The sequence below is a fragment of the Brassica rapa genome, chromosome A05 (genome assembly GCF_000309985.2).
Source record: "Brassica rapa cultivar Chiifu-401-42 chromosome A05, CAAS_Brap_v3.01, whole genome shotgun sequence".
Classification (NCBI taxonomy): domain Eukaryota; kingdom Viridiplantae; phylum Streptophyta; class Magnoliopsida; order Brassicales; family Brassicaceae; genus Brassica; species Brassica rapa.
The window spans coordinates 20806455-20823949 of record NC_024799.2 but is presented as its reverse complement, the minus strand read 5'-3'; the positions used below and the strand labels follow the sequence as shown (position 1 = coordinate 20823949).

The 17495-nt window shown below is 34.7% G+C and overlaps 2 protein-coding genes across 4 annotated transcripts; both read left to right on the top strand.

Moving 5' to 3' along the window:
* The first annotated feature begins 9597 nt into the window (after window positions 1-9597).
* LOC103869445 lies at window positions 9598-11905 on the top strand. The gene is made up of 3 exons (XM_009147528.3): window positions 9598-10360; window positions 10439-10783; window positions 10874-11905. The coding sequence occupies exons 1-3, from the start codon at window positions 9896-9898 to the stop codon at window positions 11471-11473; spliced, it is 1410 nt and encodes a 469-aa protein (XP_009145776.1). The 5' UTR covers window positions 9598-9895; the 3' UTR covers window positions 11474-11905.
* Window positions 11906-14868: 2963 nt separating this feature from the next.
* LOC103869777 (chlorophyll synthase, chloroplastic-like) lies at window positions 14869-16285 on the top strand. Of its 3 annotated transcripts, none has more exons than XM_018659231.2 (5): window positions 14869-15345; window positions 15439-15531; window positions 15670-15717; window positions 15814-15893; window positions 15961-16285. In XM_018659231.2, coding segments are annotated over exons 2-5 (282 nt in total). In that variant the 5' UTR covers window positions 14869-15345; window positions 15439-15530; the 3' UTR covers window positions 16114-16285. The 3 variants fall into 3 exon arrangements, with proteins under 3 accessions (XP_018514747.1, XP_018514745.1, XP_018514746.1); XM_018659229.2 differs by having other exon boundaries at window positions 15670-15726; XM_018659230.2 differs by having other exon boundaries at window positions 14884-15345; window positions 15670-15720.
* Window positions 16286-17495: the final 1210 nt, after the last annotated feature.

The following is a 17495-nucleotide window of genomic DNA, read 5'->3' as shown; positions in this document are numbered from 1 at the left end:
GTTGAATGTTGTTCTAATGATACTCTATTTTAGAATGAAAAATAGAGTGATAAATAAAAAATAAAAAATTACTCTACATATAAAGTAGAAAATAGGTTTATACTATTATAAAGTAGAAATATAGTACCATTAGAATATTTTTACTCTAATTTCTATTTTTGAAGAGAAAATAGAGGAGGGTTGGAGATGTCCTAAGTTGCGACTTGCAAAACCTAACTCAGGGTCAAGGTGGAGAAAGGTGACCAACAAACTCTAGAAATAGTACTAGAAGAAGGCTGCCACCAAACCCAAGGACCATAAAAAAGAAAGCCAGAAAAGGAGATTTAAAATGAGAGAAGCGGAGTTGATAAAAATAAAATAAAAAAATGAGAGAAGCGGAAGACAATAATCGGGTGGACATACGAAGAAGCAAAAACGAAAGGGAGAGAAGGGAGGTCTCCAGCGTCGCGGTACACGCACTCATATACCTACTAGACGTCAAAATTATAACTCAATACGGTTTAAAGCTCGAGAAAAAATTGATGAGAGAGAAAGATGAGTCGAGAAAAAAAATTGATGAGAGAACTGAATATAAATTTTGTTCTTAACTAGGTGAAGGATATGAGTTCAGTCTGTTTTACAAAAGCCACCCTTAACAGTATCAACCGGTAGCACATACGAATCCGACTAATCCTGACAGTGAAGTAGCTTGACCGGAAAACCAGTCCATCAACCAGATCTTCACTTAGATCTTCTGCTAAAAATCGACCTCCAATGAAAGTATGTACTATACCATGTCCCAAAAATACTACTAGAAACATATTAAAACATCTTTATTAAACCAAGCATTTTTGGGATTTTTGCCAAAACTAACTCACAACTTGATTTTAATCCCAAACCTATACTCAAACTTGAATCAAATGCAAAACTAACCTAAAAGCCTAGTGAAATTACAGCTCAGCCCCTTGTGACCAAACAAAAAAACAGAAGCCATTTTTACGAATATAGCCCTAGTAAATCGTCTGAGTCGTCTGAGATGTTGGAAGTCGTCTGGACGACTGAAGTGTAAGTCGTCTGGTACCAGTTTACTTTAAAAATAATTTATAAATCTTGTAAAAAAATATTTTGATGCTTAAAAAATAAAAATCAAGTAATTATAAACAGTTTTAACTGATATAAATTAAGATATGATAAAATTGATTTGTTTTGAAGATAGATGAGTGGAAGTAGTGAATCATGAAATACTTTGGTTTAGGAGTTTGGCAAACATATGTTGTAGTATTGTATGTATTGTTAGGGTTAGATTTTGGAAAACTAAAATGTTTTTTTCAAAAATTAGTTTTCACTTATATGTGTTTATTTCTGTGTATAGTAAACACTTTTCAAGTTTGATTTGGTTTTATGAAGTGTTTAATTAGATAATTAAGTTTAGGGGTTATGTTTAGGGTGTGGACGACTTATATTTCAGTCGTCTGTTGAATAATTTACCCGGACGACGTATATTTCAGTCGTCCAGACGACTTACTTGTAAGTCGTCTGGAAAGTTTCAGTCGTCTGTTGAATAATTTACCCGGACGACGTATATTTCAGTCGTCCAGACGACTTACTTGTAAGTCGTCTGGAAAGTCTTCTATTTTAGTTTCCCGTTAAAAATATTTAATTTCCCGCTAAAAATATTAAACTCTTCTGGACGACTTACATGTAAGTCGTCTGTTTTAATTTCTTCACCAGACGACTGAAATGTAAGTCGTCCAGGAAGTCGTCTGAGTCAAAAATATTTAATCTAATTGGATTTTTTGTCTCCCTATATAAAGAAAAATTTACACATTCTCTCTCCTCCTCTCAAATGGCTGCAACAAAAATGTAATGTTCATCATTCTAAAACTCTCCAACCTCTCTCTAATCTCTTTGACTTGAAAACACCAAACTTTATATAAATTTTTCAGTTTTGTCTCATGTATTTCTTACTAATCTATCTCTTTTGCAGGTTTTTAATCAAGTGGTACTCATCTTCCACTAATTTAGAGGTAGATCTATTAATTTTATAGATATGTATTTTTGTGTGTTCTATAAATGTAGATTTATCTAATCTTCCACTCATTTTCTCTATTTTTAAGTCATTTGAACGTTTTTGGATATGCAGGTTTTTCAGATCTGGATTTGATGTGCAGGTTTTTCAGATCTGGAAGACTTCTGGGACGACTTACCTGTTAGTCGTCTGGAAGTCGTCTGGAAGTCGTCTGGACTTCTTGGAAGTCTTCTGACAAAGTCGTCTGGACTTCCACGAAGTCGTCTGGACTTCCAGGAAGTCGTCTGGACTTCCAGGAAGTCGTCTGGACTTCTAGGAAGTCGTCTGGACTTCTAGGAAGTTGTCTGGATTTTTCTGAGCGTTTTGGTAAGTTCTTATGTCTGATTTTTCTTCATTTGGTAACTTCTTGTTGTATAAAGTTCTTACTTTTTTCCCAAACTAAAACTCTCCAAACCCACTATAATCTCTTTGACTTGAAAACACCAAACTTTATATGAATTTTTCAATTTTGTCTCATGTCTTTGTTACTAATCTATTTTTTTTTTGCAGGTTTTTAATTAGATGGTACTCATCTTCCACTAATTTAAAGGTAGATCAATTATTTTTTGATATGTATTTTTGTGTGTTCTGTAAAGGTAGATTTATCTAATCTTCCATTCATTTTTTCTGTTTTTAAGCCATTTGAACGTTTTTGAATATGCAGGTTTTTCAGATCTGGATTTAAAATGCAGGTTTTTCAGATCTGGAAGACTTCTGGGACGACTTACTTGTTAGTCGTCTGGAAGTCGTCTGGAAGTCGTCTGGACTTTCTAAAAGTCGTCTGGACTTCCTGTAAAGTCGTCTGGAAGTCGTCTGAACTTCCTAAAAGTCTTCTGGCAAAGTCGTCTGAACTTCCTGGAAGTCGTCTGGACTTCTTAGAAGTCGTCTGGACTTCTTAAAAGTTGTCTGGTCTTGTCTACTCAAGTGGAATCCAAGCTTGTCTTTGTAGATGAATGATCTATAATAGTTTTGTTTGTGGTCTGTTTTGTGAATTGCATGTATACTCTTTTAGTTGTGAATTTTTTGTAAAATCAGTAATAATGTTTTCCAAGATGTATTAAATGTGCTAACAATGTGTTTACACATTTACAAATCAATGAAATAATAGACTTCAGTAGCCTTTTTCTTATCTTTGGATCTCTCATATGCAATAATAAACTCCAATGGCCTTTTTCTCATCATAATAAACAAGAATGTTGGTAAGAGATGGAAACAAACAATAGTAACTAGTCAAAGCATATCATATTTTTTATAAGTTTGCATTGAAAAACTTAGTCAAATTTAGTAAAACTAAGGAAGAGAACATATTTTGTAAATATGAGTTTTACATATCTTGAAGTTACTTATCACTCTTAAAAATACAAGTTATTCAAAAACTAATGTAGAAGACTTAAAAACTAGTGGAGAAGACGCGGACGACTTCAATCTAAGTTGTCTAGACGACTAAACTATATGTCGTCTGGTCAACGCAGAGGTTATTTTTGCAATTGACTTTGAAATCTGTTATTTCGGACGACTGAAAGTTAAGTCGTCTACTATTGTTTGGTTAAAAAAAAACTCCAAATAAGCTAGACGACTTACATTTCAGTCGTCAGAGGTTAGTTTTGCATTTGACTGGATTATTTCAGAAGTTTGACTTTTTGGACGACTTACATTTCAGTCGTCTAGTGAAAATTAAAATAATAATATTTTTTTAAAAGTAGACGACTTAAAGTTAAGTCGTCATAGGTTAGTTTTGCAATTGAAAAAAAAAACTTCAAGATTTAATTATATACAGACGACTTATAATTCAGTCGTCCACGAGACGACTGAAATGTAAGTCGTCCAGGATTTACGAGGTTTGACCAGAATCTCGGAAAAAAGTCCTGGACGACTTACAATTAAGTCGTCTGGTGGACGACTGAATTATAAGTCGTCTGTGTATAATTAAATCTTGAAGTTTTTTTTTCAATTGCAAAACTAACCTATGACGACTTAACTTTAAGTCGTCTACTTTTAAAAAATATTATTATTTTAATTTTTGCCAGACGACTGAAATGTAAGTCGTCTGGGGAAGTCAAACTTCTGAAATTATCTAGTCAAATGCAAAACTAACCTATGACGACTGAAATGTAAGTCGTCTAGGTTCTTTGGAATTTTTTTTGAAACCAAACAATAGTAGACGACTTAACTTTCAGTCGTCTCAGGTTACAGATTTCAAAGTCAATTGCAAAAATAACCTCTGCGTTGACCAGACGACTTCCAGGTAAGTCGTCTACAGCCAGACGACTGAAAGGTAAGTCGTCTACAGCCAGACGACTTCCCAAGTAAGTCGTCTGACGAACAGATCTGGAAAAAAACTCGATGTCATACCTTAAATTGGTGAGATAAGTTCCTTAGCATACATAAGGCTTCTCCAAGCCCACAGAATCACAAACGAAAGTCACCCACCCATAATCGTTAGCTTCTATGACTCTATGAACCATAAAAATTTTAGAATCAAAATCTTGGGTTTTTTTAGCTCATTGTTGAGAGAAAGTGAGAGATATGTTGTGTTTAGTTCACAAGAATGGAAAAAGAAGAAGGGTAAATCGATTTTGGGAGCATTAAGAGCTTCAAATTGGTTGTTCATGGTGGTTGTGGTATTGATGACAATGGCAATCTTGTAATTACTTGAAGATGATGAGGGTGAGAGAGTAAAAATGTCATTTTCGAAAAAAAAAGAAAAAAAAAAATTGATGGCATTTTCGTAAATTATTTGAACTTGTGGGGTGAATAGGGCAAAACCAATTTTCAAAAAAAAGGGAGGTTAGTTTTGTGTTTGACTTTAAGTTGTAGGTCAATTTTGCAAAAATCCCGCATTTTTACACGTTTATTATCATTTATTTGTTAATTTTAGTTATACGTTTTTATATATATATATATATATATATATATATATATACTCGTACAGCTAATGAAACATACAATATTTCTATAGAACAAGTTGCACTATGAAAAATAAACATATGCTTAAAAGTTGAAACGAATACAAATATATACTATGACATCGATCTGTATTGATTCTTAGACAACCAAGTCTGTAATGTTTAATCGTACAAACATTGAGATTGTATCAATAGTTTATTAGTGTGTTAGTATAGTTTATTAGTGTATTTTTTGGTTAAGAATATATACATCCTTCACAAGTGAACCATAATGTACTGGTACCATCAATCGGTTCAGCTGTGGTTAGGACCGAGGTGGAGTTCTAGCGTTGAGTGGATGCATGACTCGAAGTCCTATTTAACAGTAACAAACTGATCTTTGACAAAAAAAAATAGTGACCAAACTGGTAACTATCAAAATCAATCATTTAGATAGTAAAAAAACAATGAATTAATTAATCAAGAATAATATTACGGACGTTTAACCTAGAAGACTACAAAGTTCGCATCACATGGGATGAGAATGAGATATATATAAGCTCGAAATTAGTTCCTACATAATTATCTCTTGGTTGTGTTTATTACTAATGATTTAGTCCGGGAAGAAATGAAAACCTTGTTAATAACTATACGAGATACTCCACTTGTACAAGTAAAAACTCTACGAGATATCAAACAGATTACGTAACCCAAAGCACACATGAATTAATGAACCTTTTTTTTTCTTTTTGAAACTTATGAATTAATGAACTTGAATGGAATCATTCCTGCAAAATTTTAAAAGAATCAGGATGGATGTTGGAGACCCTACAATTAATTGACTATTCACAAAAATAATACTAGCACTCATTCATTTTTCCTATAGATATTCTCTACATTTAAATTTAAGTGTTTGTTGTTATCCCATTATAAAAGTAGAGGTTATGGCATTATGCACATATTGTAAACCTAACCCAAAGATACTTCAATACAAACAAAATTAATAGCTTTGGAGATATTAACTGTACATCAAACTCATAAGTCATAACTTTAATGTTGATATTGAAGCTTTAATAAGAGAAAGCTTTGGTATTGAAGTGTACAATAAGCTAGCTTATATTCACACTATACCCTAAGCATGTCGACGTGAGGAGTGTATACAATCATTACTACATTTACAGAACGAAAGTGTAGATTGTGAAATAAATTATATAATTTTAATCGAGACATATATAAGAGGAAGAGTTGCTATCTTTACGCAATTGGCCAATGAAAACACACAGAAATGGTTGTTCTCTCTGTCGGATAAAGAAGAAACCCTCTCCTATGACCTCTTTTTTGTTCCTTTCTCTTGAAGAAACACAGTACTCACATAATAATATATATATCCAATAGCAAAATAAATAAATTCTTCAAATATCCTCTTGTGTGTAGCGAATATATGTCATAAATATAAAATAAAATGTCATACTTGATTATAATTTTTGTTCCATTTGCAACTGGTGTACTGTTCAACAGCTGAGAAATAAAAATAAAGATGTGTATACTTTGCCATGATTCGTGTATTCTGAATTAAGCCAAGACAAAATGACTCGAGTGACCACATATAGGAGACTGCATCTTATGATATTACAATACTAATCGAGATCAATGATCTATTTTGGAACTTTAAGATGAATGATCACCTTAAAAGTATATGATCACCTTAAAAGTACAGTGAGTCACAGCCAAATTTACATGCATAAAACTGGTCGTCTATGTGGTTTAAACGATTTTTTTGTATATTGTATGCTTTTTAAGACGTACATGTAACAAATTTATGCAAATTAGAATACTTTTTGGCGTTTTAAACAATAAATTTTCAAACCCATAAAAATGAAATTTATAAAGCATTGACAGTAAACAGTTACTATACCAACCATCAGAAGAGACCAACAATTTCTGGCAAGAAACACTTATAGAAATGTTTTAAGAACAGTACAGAAGAAAGAATTTGCGAATTCATTTTTGGTCAGATAAACATTGTAAGACGAGGAGTACAAAGCGAATTTATGCAGTTTATTAAAAGAAAAAGTAACAAACATATCCCTAATTTACCGCTGCAACGTTTTTTCTTAATGCGACTGTTAAAGAAAAAAGGGAAAATTGTTTTTTTAGAGCAAAAAAATAGGGACATTGTCCCATTAGACTAATCCCATAATATAATTGTCTCATTAGGCTAATATTTTCGTAATTGCCTATTATAACCTTAAATTAACTTATTAAAGGTAACAAATTAATTTAGTTTATTATTTATTATACGTTACAAAAAAATAGAAAATGGGAAATTCCCAAATCATCAAAACCTAATTCCTCTTCTTCTCGATGGCGTCGTCTCTTCCATATCACCTTCGCGTCTCCTTTGTCTCGTCGAGCTCGGAGCCATCCAACATCGCCTCCTCCGTCGGTCGGAATCTACATCCACATCGTTCTTCTCCGGTTTATATCATTGATAAGTCAAAAGCTTTGTTTTTTTTTCATGGTATGAAATTTTGTTTTCATGGTATGAAATTTTGTTTTTATTCTTCTTTGCATGTGTTTTGATCGTGGTTAGTCTCTGTAAAAAGCATATAGATTAGTGTTTATGTATATGTTCTTGGGTTCTTGTGAATCGATTTGAGAATGTAGGTGTTTTTTTATGTGTTTGTGTTCTTGTTTTGTCTCTGTTAGCTTTGTTGTGTCTTGTTTCTTGATTATTATGTATGTGTTCTTGTTACCTTTCGGGATTGTTTAAAGATTAGATTTTTCACAATGTTGTGTCTTCTTTTATGTTGTTGAACTGTATTTGATCTCTGTTAATCCCACCTTCTGTAGCTTAGGACAGTTTCTTAACTCGTTTACACTCATGTCCCTTCATGTTTATCCCAAAATGTTTCTTAACTCGTTTACACCAAAGCATCCCTCTAGGCATGTGATTGTTGCAATGTTCAAATGATTTGGTGCTGGTTTTGATGCAGGAGGAAGATCTGAACATGGAGAATGTCTACTATTCAGAGATGAAGGATGCTGGATTCTTTGACCCCGATTGGGAATAATAAGAACCTGTATATACAATGTGAAAAGGATTGTTTACAAATTGTCATCTTAGGGCCTACTCTTTCACTTATGTATGTATTAATACAAGACTCCCTATACATGAGTGATATAAGTAACTTCTATCTCTCTCTCTCTTGCACGCATTTTGCCTAATCTCCCATTTGACATTTCGATTTAAGAAATGAAAAGAACAAGGCTTCATGTGTAACCAAAAGTTTCAGTCGACAAATAGAGAGATCTATGGCATACAGTATTAACAAAGAGTCGCTTGACTTGACATATTAAAAGAAAATGACAGAAAGATTATGAAAACAACAAACAGAAAGCCTCAGATAGTCGGATCTCTTATACTAAATTACTTCTTGGCTTGCACGAGCTCAGCAGCTTCTTCCACTGAATCTTCTGTGATTTTTCTTCAGCCATTTCGATGTGAAACTCTTCCTCTAAGCCCATCACTATCTAAACCTGCAAAAAAAAAACACTCAGTTAATCAGTATTTGAAAAAAACTCAACAAGTTATGTATTCACATAAGAGAATGTTCGATGAATTGCCGTGTCGATAGAATCAGCTCCAAGATCGGTGAATTTGGTTTCTGCAACGACCCTTTGATCGTCTTTGAGTGATAGCTGCTTCTTGACGATCTTAGACACTTTCTCAACTGTCTCTTGTTTGGCCTAATAAAACCAAATAGACAAAACCAATTCCCATACCCCATGCATAGATATGAATCATGGAAGACACTTTGAGAATTCTTTGTGAAATGTCAAGGGGTTATTGAAGGGGCAGATACGTGTTTGAAGAAGACGTAGCCACGTGTTTTTTTGTGCAAAAAATCGATTTTAAAAAAATAGAAACAAAATATTTTCAAATATTTTCAAAAATCTACATCCTATATATTCGGAACTGTTTATACTTATCCGTAGAATCTGCATTCTACTATGTGTAGAATATAGTTAACCGTTAAAAAAACGATTTCTACGGCTTTTAGATTTTATGTAATGTGTAGATTGTAGCTTCTACATATTTTAGAATTGCACGATAAGCGCGGAATGTGTATTCTAAATATTTTTAGATTACTGTTATTTCCGTAGATTATGTATTCTAACTTTAGTAGATTTATTGAAAAACGTGGAAGACATATTCTAACCATTGTAGATCTAATGAAAAATGTAGATTTCATTTTCTACTTTGTAGAATGTACATTCTACAGTCCGTAGAACAAAATTTGAAATTTTTATTTAAACATTTTTAGAACAAAAAAAAAAACACCTCTAAATTGGTATAGATATTTACAATGCAATTCCTATTTTTCCTAATTTTTTTGGTTTGTAAAACTATTTATTTGGTTTATTTTTATAAATAAAAAGGGTATTATAGAAAAAAATGGACCAAATTTGAAATTAGTCTAATGGGACAATGTCCTTATTTTTTTGGTCTAAAAAAACAATTTTACTTCAGAAATCCAGAATCAAAAGATCATCATCCACCACTACCCTTAACGGCGGGAACGAACCTCACAAAACTCCAACACTACTGCGAGTACGGTCAAACCAGAGAACTCGCAATCTCTCTCCGTCCACGTGTCTCTCATGCGTAGCCAGGTTGGAAAGAATATATCCTCTGCGCGTGTATCATCAGGGAGCGCGTGGCCTTTCCCAACTGGAGATTCCGCTAACAAACAGAGGGCAAAATAGTCATTTAACACACCCGGAGATCTCTGTCTTCTCGCTTTCCCCTCTCTCTCTCTCCGTTCTTAAAATTAAACAGACTCTCTCTTTCTCCGGGTCACTTGCGAGGACTGGAAAAAAAAAAAAATCAAAACTTTCTCTTCTCCGAGTGCTCTTAAGTGTGTGTGCTCTTAAGCTTAAGAAGCAGAGGTTTCGAAAAATGGAGAAAAAGCAAGGATTTTTCTCTGCTCTCAGAGGTCTCTCTCCGTCACGTTCAAGGGCAAGGTCTCGCTCAGTTAGCCCCGCTCGGTCTAGCTCCCCGATGAAAGCTCTCTCCTGGGGGAAGAAGAACTCCTCCGGCGGCGGGTACTGTCTGTCTCAGCCGGAGCTTTCAATCGGGAGATCCGGAAGCTTGAGACCTGTGATGGAAGGTCCCGATCCAGACGAAGAAGGAGGAGTAGGAGGAGGAGGAGAAGGGAACGTAGGAGACTCGAAACGGCTCGGGTCGGGTCTAGGCCACTGGGTCAAGGGACAGCTTTCACGCGCTCCTTCCGTCGCCGCGACAGCCGTTTGTCGGAGAAATGATCTGAGGCTTCTTTTAGGAGTGATGGGAGCTCCTCTCGCTCCCATTCACGTCTCTTCCTCCGATCCTTTGCCTCATCTCAGCATCAAAAACACTCCAATCGTAAGCCTCTATTTCTCTCAGAGGGTCTTCGTTTTGGTGAAAGAGTGACGTCATCGTTTCGTTTTTTTTACTTTGCAGGAGACATCGTCTGCTCAGTACATTCTCCAACAGTACACTGCTTCTTCTGGCGGACAGAAGCTTCAGAGCTCCGTCAAGAACGCTTATGCTATGGGGAAACTCAAGATGATCACTTCAGAGCTCGAGACTGCTTCGAGAACCGTTACGAACCGGAACCCGTCAAAGGCTGAGAGTGGAGGGTTCGTTCTATGGCAGATGGATCCGGACATGTGGTACGTTGAGCTCTCTGTTGGTGGTAATAAAGTTCGTGCTGGATGTAACGGGAAGCTTGTCTGGAGACACACTCCTTGGCTTGGTTCTCACTCTGCTAAAGGACCCGTTAGGCCTCTCCGCCGAGGGCTTCAGGTAAAAGATCCACACTTTTCTTGGAACTTAAGTTAGGTCGAGAGATTCAAGAGAACGATCCTTAGTGTGTGTGTTTTGTGAATGAATCAGGGGCTTGATCCGAGGACTACTGCTGCCATGTTTGCGGAGGCGAAGTGTATAGGAGAAAAGAATGTGAACGGTGAAGATTGCTTCATTCTCAAGCTATGCACTGACCCTGAAACGCTCAAGGCGAGGAGTGAAGGACCAGCTGAGATTATCAGACACGTCCTTTCCGGCTACTTTAGTCAGAAAACTGGACTCTTGGTTCACATTGAGGACTCGCATCTGACCAGGATCCAATCCAACGGTGGAGATACTGTTTTCTGGGAGACAACTTACAACTCGTCTCTTGACGATTACCGCCAGGTGGAAGGGATCATGATCGCTCACTCAGGACACTCGGTTGTGACGCTTTTTAGGTTTGGGGAAGAGGCGATGAGCCACACGAGGACTAAGATGGAAGAGAGCTGGACCATTGAGGAAGTTGCGTTTAATGTTCCTGGTTTGTCTCTGGATTGCTTTATACCGCCGGCTGATTTAAAGACCGGTTCTGGAACCGAGTACCCACAAGCGGAAAGAGGGAAGAGCAATAATGCTGTCGTGTTGTCTGCTGCTCACAGGGCTAAAGTTGCAGCATTGGAGAATGGGAGCTTTGAAGCTAACCGCTAGGTTGATGTCTAAAGCTTATGACTAAAACTACTCTTGAAGGTAGCATTAGCTGATGATGATTCTAAAGATGGAGAAAGATTAGATGCAATGTGTTTATATGCCGGTAACTCAAGCTAACCCTTTTTAGCAAGCTTCATCGGATTAGGAATCAGGTTTATTAGCATAACGGAAGACATGGTTCAAACTGGATCCAAATGGATCTTCTTCTTTTTTTTTCACTAGTCACATGATAATGGTTTGGATTTGGTTTTCAGTTTGGGTTTTTCTTTAATTCTCACCTTCAATATTTTGAGTAAGGTGAAGGCAAGAGAAGGAGAATTGCCTGCTGCTTTTACTTCTACCATTAAGTGTGTTAAATCAATTGTCTAACGACGAATCTTGATATTGTTCATCTTTCTTTTCAATCTATGGAGATATGTTTGGTTTCTTTTTTGCTTTTTCTTATCTGCTTTCTCTGCCATGATCCCATCCACTTGTAGAAGAAAGTGAAGAATATAATGTGAACAAAAGAAGAAAAGAGTCGAGAGAATAAATCAAATAAGGTTTCACATTCATCAAGATAATATGAACATTTTGGTGTTTTTGGAATTGAATTTATCATTAATTCAATAAGTTAATAATGTGAACATATCCTACTTGTTTGGCAAATAATGAAAGAGTAAGATGACCCCTCTAGAGTCGAGTCCACACACACGGCCACATTTATGACAATTCACACTCTAAAATCTCATTTTCATGGTTTTAGCAATTTCATATACAAATAGTTTGTGCAATTGGTTTAACACATGCTTCCATTGAAAACCGTGTCATATTTAATGAAAGATACTTACTTCTTAAACCTTCATTAAATCCTAGAATATTTATTTTGGTGTATTTAATTGAATGCTGTGGGGATGAGTTCTTGAAAATGAAGGTAAGGGTCCATTTTGACCTTCTTTCAATTTTCGGGGACTAACTTTCTGCTTTTGGTTAAATTAATGACCTTTTTTTTGTTTTTTCAGATCACAACTGTCTACGTTTTCCTTCTTTTCATTTCTCACTTTTTTATAATTAGTATAAGTAATTTATGTAATGTATATTTATTAGTGTTTTCAGTATTTGACAAGTAGGATTGTTGAATTGAAATATATGATTCATGATTGTTATCCTTTTGTAGTGGGCACATCATGTTCCAAAATTCGCAATCCCTTCGCTTATAAGATATGCCCTTTTCTTATCTTTTGGTAAAAAGTTAGAAACATATGTTTTTTATAAAGTTAGGAAAAAGTCACGGATAAAGTCTAATATTTTAGCGCTTCTGTTGATTTTTTTTTTCATCTGACATTTTAAATACTTTGGGTGTTAGCATTTGACATTTTGAATCTTGGGTGGTAGGATTATTATTTAAATAGTGGTTTGTGAACCTTTTGCTACTAAAAAGGGATATAACATCGAATTGGTTAGTGGACATACGCATTTATACAATATATTCACATTTACAAGAACAATGATGTATTTCACTGACTTCTTTTCTCTCTTTTTTTGAACATTTAGTATTTCACTGACTTGGAAAAATTTAGAATATATAGTTTGGATCATAATACACATTGTCGTTAGTTTTTGATACGTACTTACAGATAGCATGTGCTCGAATCACAAATAATCTTGGACATTTGTTATAACATCATCATAAATATTCCAATAGTGTTAAAAGTTAGAATTGAGCAAAATATTCATTAAAGTTGATTCAATCCGAATTAAACGGTGGATCATGGATACCACCAAAATCCCCAATAGTTACTCCATGACCACCTCTATTAAAAGTTACCACTCTCATGTTTTGAATTTGAACCTTTTAACAAAGTAGTTTTTACTTTGTACTAAACACTTTTAAAAAGCTAATAATATATGATCCAAATGTTCACATAGACCGAAACTTAGAGGTCATTGCATCATTAAATGATAGCTAGACAACATACTGTATATTCCAACTTTTACTTGTACTATCAAAATATAAAAGATAACGTTCTTATTTTGATCAAAAAAAAAAAAGATAACGTTCTTAAATCTTGCAAAATACTAGTTAACTATTAATATGCTGTCTGTAAACCTAGCGACATATATACAAGGGACAAAGTCATAACTATTTTATGGATTAAGAAACGATAAACTATAATACTTGTACCATGTAATTTGATTTGATTTCAATAAAATCAAAAAGGTTTCAAGAGAATAATCAAATGAACGACCTCCATTCTCACAACTAATGAGAACAGCTGTTCATATATATAAATAATTTATTTGATTGTATAATAAATAAAATGTATAGCTCAACCGGTATGAGATAGTGTTATACCATTGCCGGAGTGAAGTTCAAAATTGGTTGAAAGAATGACAATTTAGCTTTCCGGAGTAGCAACGGTGTATCAAAGATTGGTTCTACTCGTGTCAAGAACACCGACATCCGAGGAAACAAGGTTAAGCCCACATTTTACGGGGCTATCGACAATGTTTGAGAACGGGAATTGGCTATCTGAGGATTATGGAATAGACGAGCGGTGGCTGATGCGAAGCTCGTTTATGATATTTGAATCTAGATAAATTTTGGTTGAAATCGAGATTGTATTCTCGTTTATCGGGTTTTTAAATTTATAATAATATTATCATTTCGGAAAAAACTTATTAATCGATACACATGAGAAGGAAAAAAAGCGAAGAAGATTGGTTCTAGTCTTGGATCCTATACCAATTATAGGCAAACCCAACACTTTTCTGTAAAGACAACAGAAAATCGAGGAAATAAAACACATTACTATATATAGAATAATAATATATAAAGAAATAGAAACAAAAAAATGGAAGAGCATGCATGTGAAAGAACGTGGGAAGGTTTTAGAGCATATGATCTGAGACATGGATGTGTAAGAAGCTTTGCCTCACTGTCACTAAACCACTCTGTTTTTGACTGCTTTTACTCTCAGCTCTTATTTGTCTTTTTACCCTTTGCACACCAACTCTTTGGATTCTATTCCTTTTTAAGTTTAACCAACAAATTATATTCGTTAAAACTAGATGAGTATTTTGTTTTACTTACTGATGTGAACTAACAATATATCTCTGAGCAAATTAGTCTGTTATCACTTTAGTGTTGGTAATTTAAGAATATAACTGATCACTTGTCCAAGAAGTTGAAGATCACATTAATAGCTGAAGTGGTTTCGATCTTAGTTTAGGAATATAACTCACTTTAACTGTGATAGGAAATCTTTATCATTAATTAAGTGTTCACCATATTTTTTGGTCACCATTAAGTGTTCACCATAAAACATGTTTAAAAAAAATAAAATAAAAGTAGTTCATGTTTTGGTAATGATGTTTATTTAATTGGTCGTTTTCACAGTTCACTATAATAATTCCACAATACATAAGGTTACTTAGAGCACCATTAACGGGGGCTTTTAAGAGGGTTTCTAAAAATATTGAAGCATTTAATTAAATCAAAACTCAAAAAAATTGTTGTTATCGATCCTTAATATAGGATTTCTGTAACCGATTACAAAGGGGGTTTTCAACCCACGTGTCAGCAAACTAAATAATGAGGCATTTTTTTTTCTTCTTTCTCGTCTTCTCTTTCTGCAAACGACAATGGCTTCTCGATCTCTCTCCTTCTTCAAGTTTCAGAGGTTCTCTGTGGAGATCAATGGCCACTTTTACTCGAAATTGAGTTTCTTTCTATTTTTTTTTCATTTCATTGATTTGAAATTGGTTAAAGAGATATGGATCATGACTTTTCTCTGTTTTTCTTTTTGTAATAGTTGTGTTATTTGTTGCAGTAAACCACAATTGGGCATGTAGATCACGGGAAGACTGCTTTGACTGCTGCAATCACAAAGGTGATGCCTTTTTTAAACACGTGATGAGCGTTTCTAATTAAAGGAAAGGCTTTTTTTTTCCAAGTTGATATAGGGATTCTACTTATTGTTTAGGTTCTTGCTGAAGAGAGAAAAGCTAAAGCTATTGCCTTTGATGAAATTGATAAAGCTCCCGAAGAGAAGAAGAGAGGAAATACTATTGCTACAGTCTGTCTTCTTCTTCTTCTTTTTCTCTCCACGCCAATGTTTTTTTCTCTAGTCTTTTTTAAATAATGTCTTGTGCTTGAGTAATGTCTTGTGCTTTTCTATGTCACAGACTGATAATGCTTGTGTTATGTCTTGTAGTGGGAGCATTGAGAGATTCATCACAGAGTGGAGCATTGGGAGCATCTCGTGGTAGTGGTCTGCATTATGTTGGTGGTTTTTGATGTAACAAGTACAGTTAAAAGCTTACATCAAAATTGCTAAAACCTTCCCTTTTACATGCAGGGCATACCACTCCCGCTTTGTTCTATCTTGCTTTGGGAGGGTCCTTGTTATCTTATATATACTCTGCTCCACCTCTTAAGGTAAGCTCTATATATACATTCCAGCGGTGTTTTGGAGTTTAGCACTTATCAATACATTTATTTGCAGTTGGGAATAGCGATTGTTTATAACTTCAAAAGTGTTGAAGGAGACAGAGCAATGGGCCTTCAGTCTCTCCTAGTAGCTTTTGGCACTGAGGCTGCAAAATGGATATGCGTTAGTGCTATAGACGTTACTCAGATCTCTGTTGCCGGTATGTAGTATGACTTCTATTTCTTGTGCTTGATCTTATGAACTAGAGGATCATTAGTGAATGTCTATTCTGGTTGTAGTGTATCTTGTAGTGAAAGTATTGTTTTTAAAACTCTTCTCCAAACAAGTGTAAAACAAATTCTCTCCTTCTCTATATAAAATCATCTACATTCCTTCTTTATTTTTTTTTAAGAACCCTTCATTGAGAAACTTCCAATGGAGCACAAAATCTATGGGTTTCTTAATTAAATTTCTTAACTAACTTTTATTATTAAATAAGTCATTAAGAAACCCAAATGGGGTTATAGGGATAATGATGGTCTTAGGCCACCATCAGTGACAGTCTCTCGTTAAGTCTCTTGTGCTTAAAATAATTAAAAGAAGTTAAAAAGGGAGAGACAGTGGCAAATGCTCAGAATCGTCTCTGCGGGAAGAGATTGTAAAGCAAAGTTTGAGGTACTCTTTATGTATGTGTGCTCTTTTAATTGGTCTAACCCTCTTTTATATTTAAAAATAACTAAAAATTTAAAATAAATGTCTAAAGATACTCTCTTAAAGGTACCGACTAATGCTTGTGCTCTTATTTAGAACTTAGAAATATATATGATCAACTGACAACTAATCATGAGCTTCTGCTTCATTTTTGTATTCAATTTCAAAGAAGAAAACGTTTGAGATGAAGTTAACACTCGAGATATGAAAAAATGGACACCCTAAACTTGTGAAGCACTTTAAGACTAAAATGTACTTGTACTAGCTTTAACCACACGCTAAACTGAACAAAATGTCGGCAAAGATTGGGAAGTGATTGTACATAGAAAAACATTTTAAACGAAACGGGTGGGTTTCAGTCATTCATTGATGTGTATACTGCCATTCTGAAGAGTTGACAGTTATGTTGCAGAATTTATTTCCCTGAAGACTTGTAATATTACCCATCTTTAAGGGCAACCCAGTTCGTTGAATAATCCTTCTTTACAACTCTTCGTTTTTGGGTTGCACTTAGGAGAGTACCCACTGGCCGGCACCACCTATCAAACTTATATTTTGATTATACTTTTAAACCAAGTAGCATTGTTACCCTACAACAAAAGATCGTTCATAATAAGCCGAACTAGTATGGCCACTGCATTTATTGTAAGATGCAGCATTTTAGTCGTATGTTAACAATATGATTCCTTCATAAATCCCATACAAATGATTTACTGTATATACTTTCAATCTTTTACTATTAATCTATCATGACGTCACTTAAGAGAAGTTAGGTCATAGCACCTCCAACAGGGAGTTATGTTGGGGTCCTAAGAGTATATATATACTTTTAGGACCTCAACTCTAGAACGCTCTAATATTTTTGTTTTTGACCGTTTACCTCGCATGGAAGAGAAATG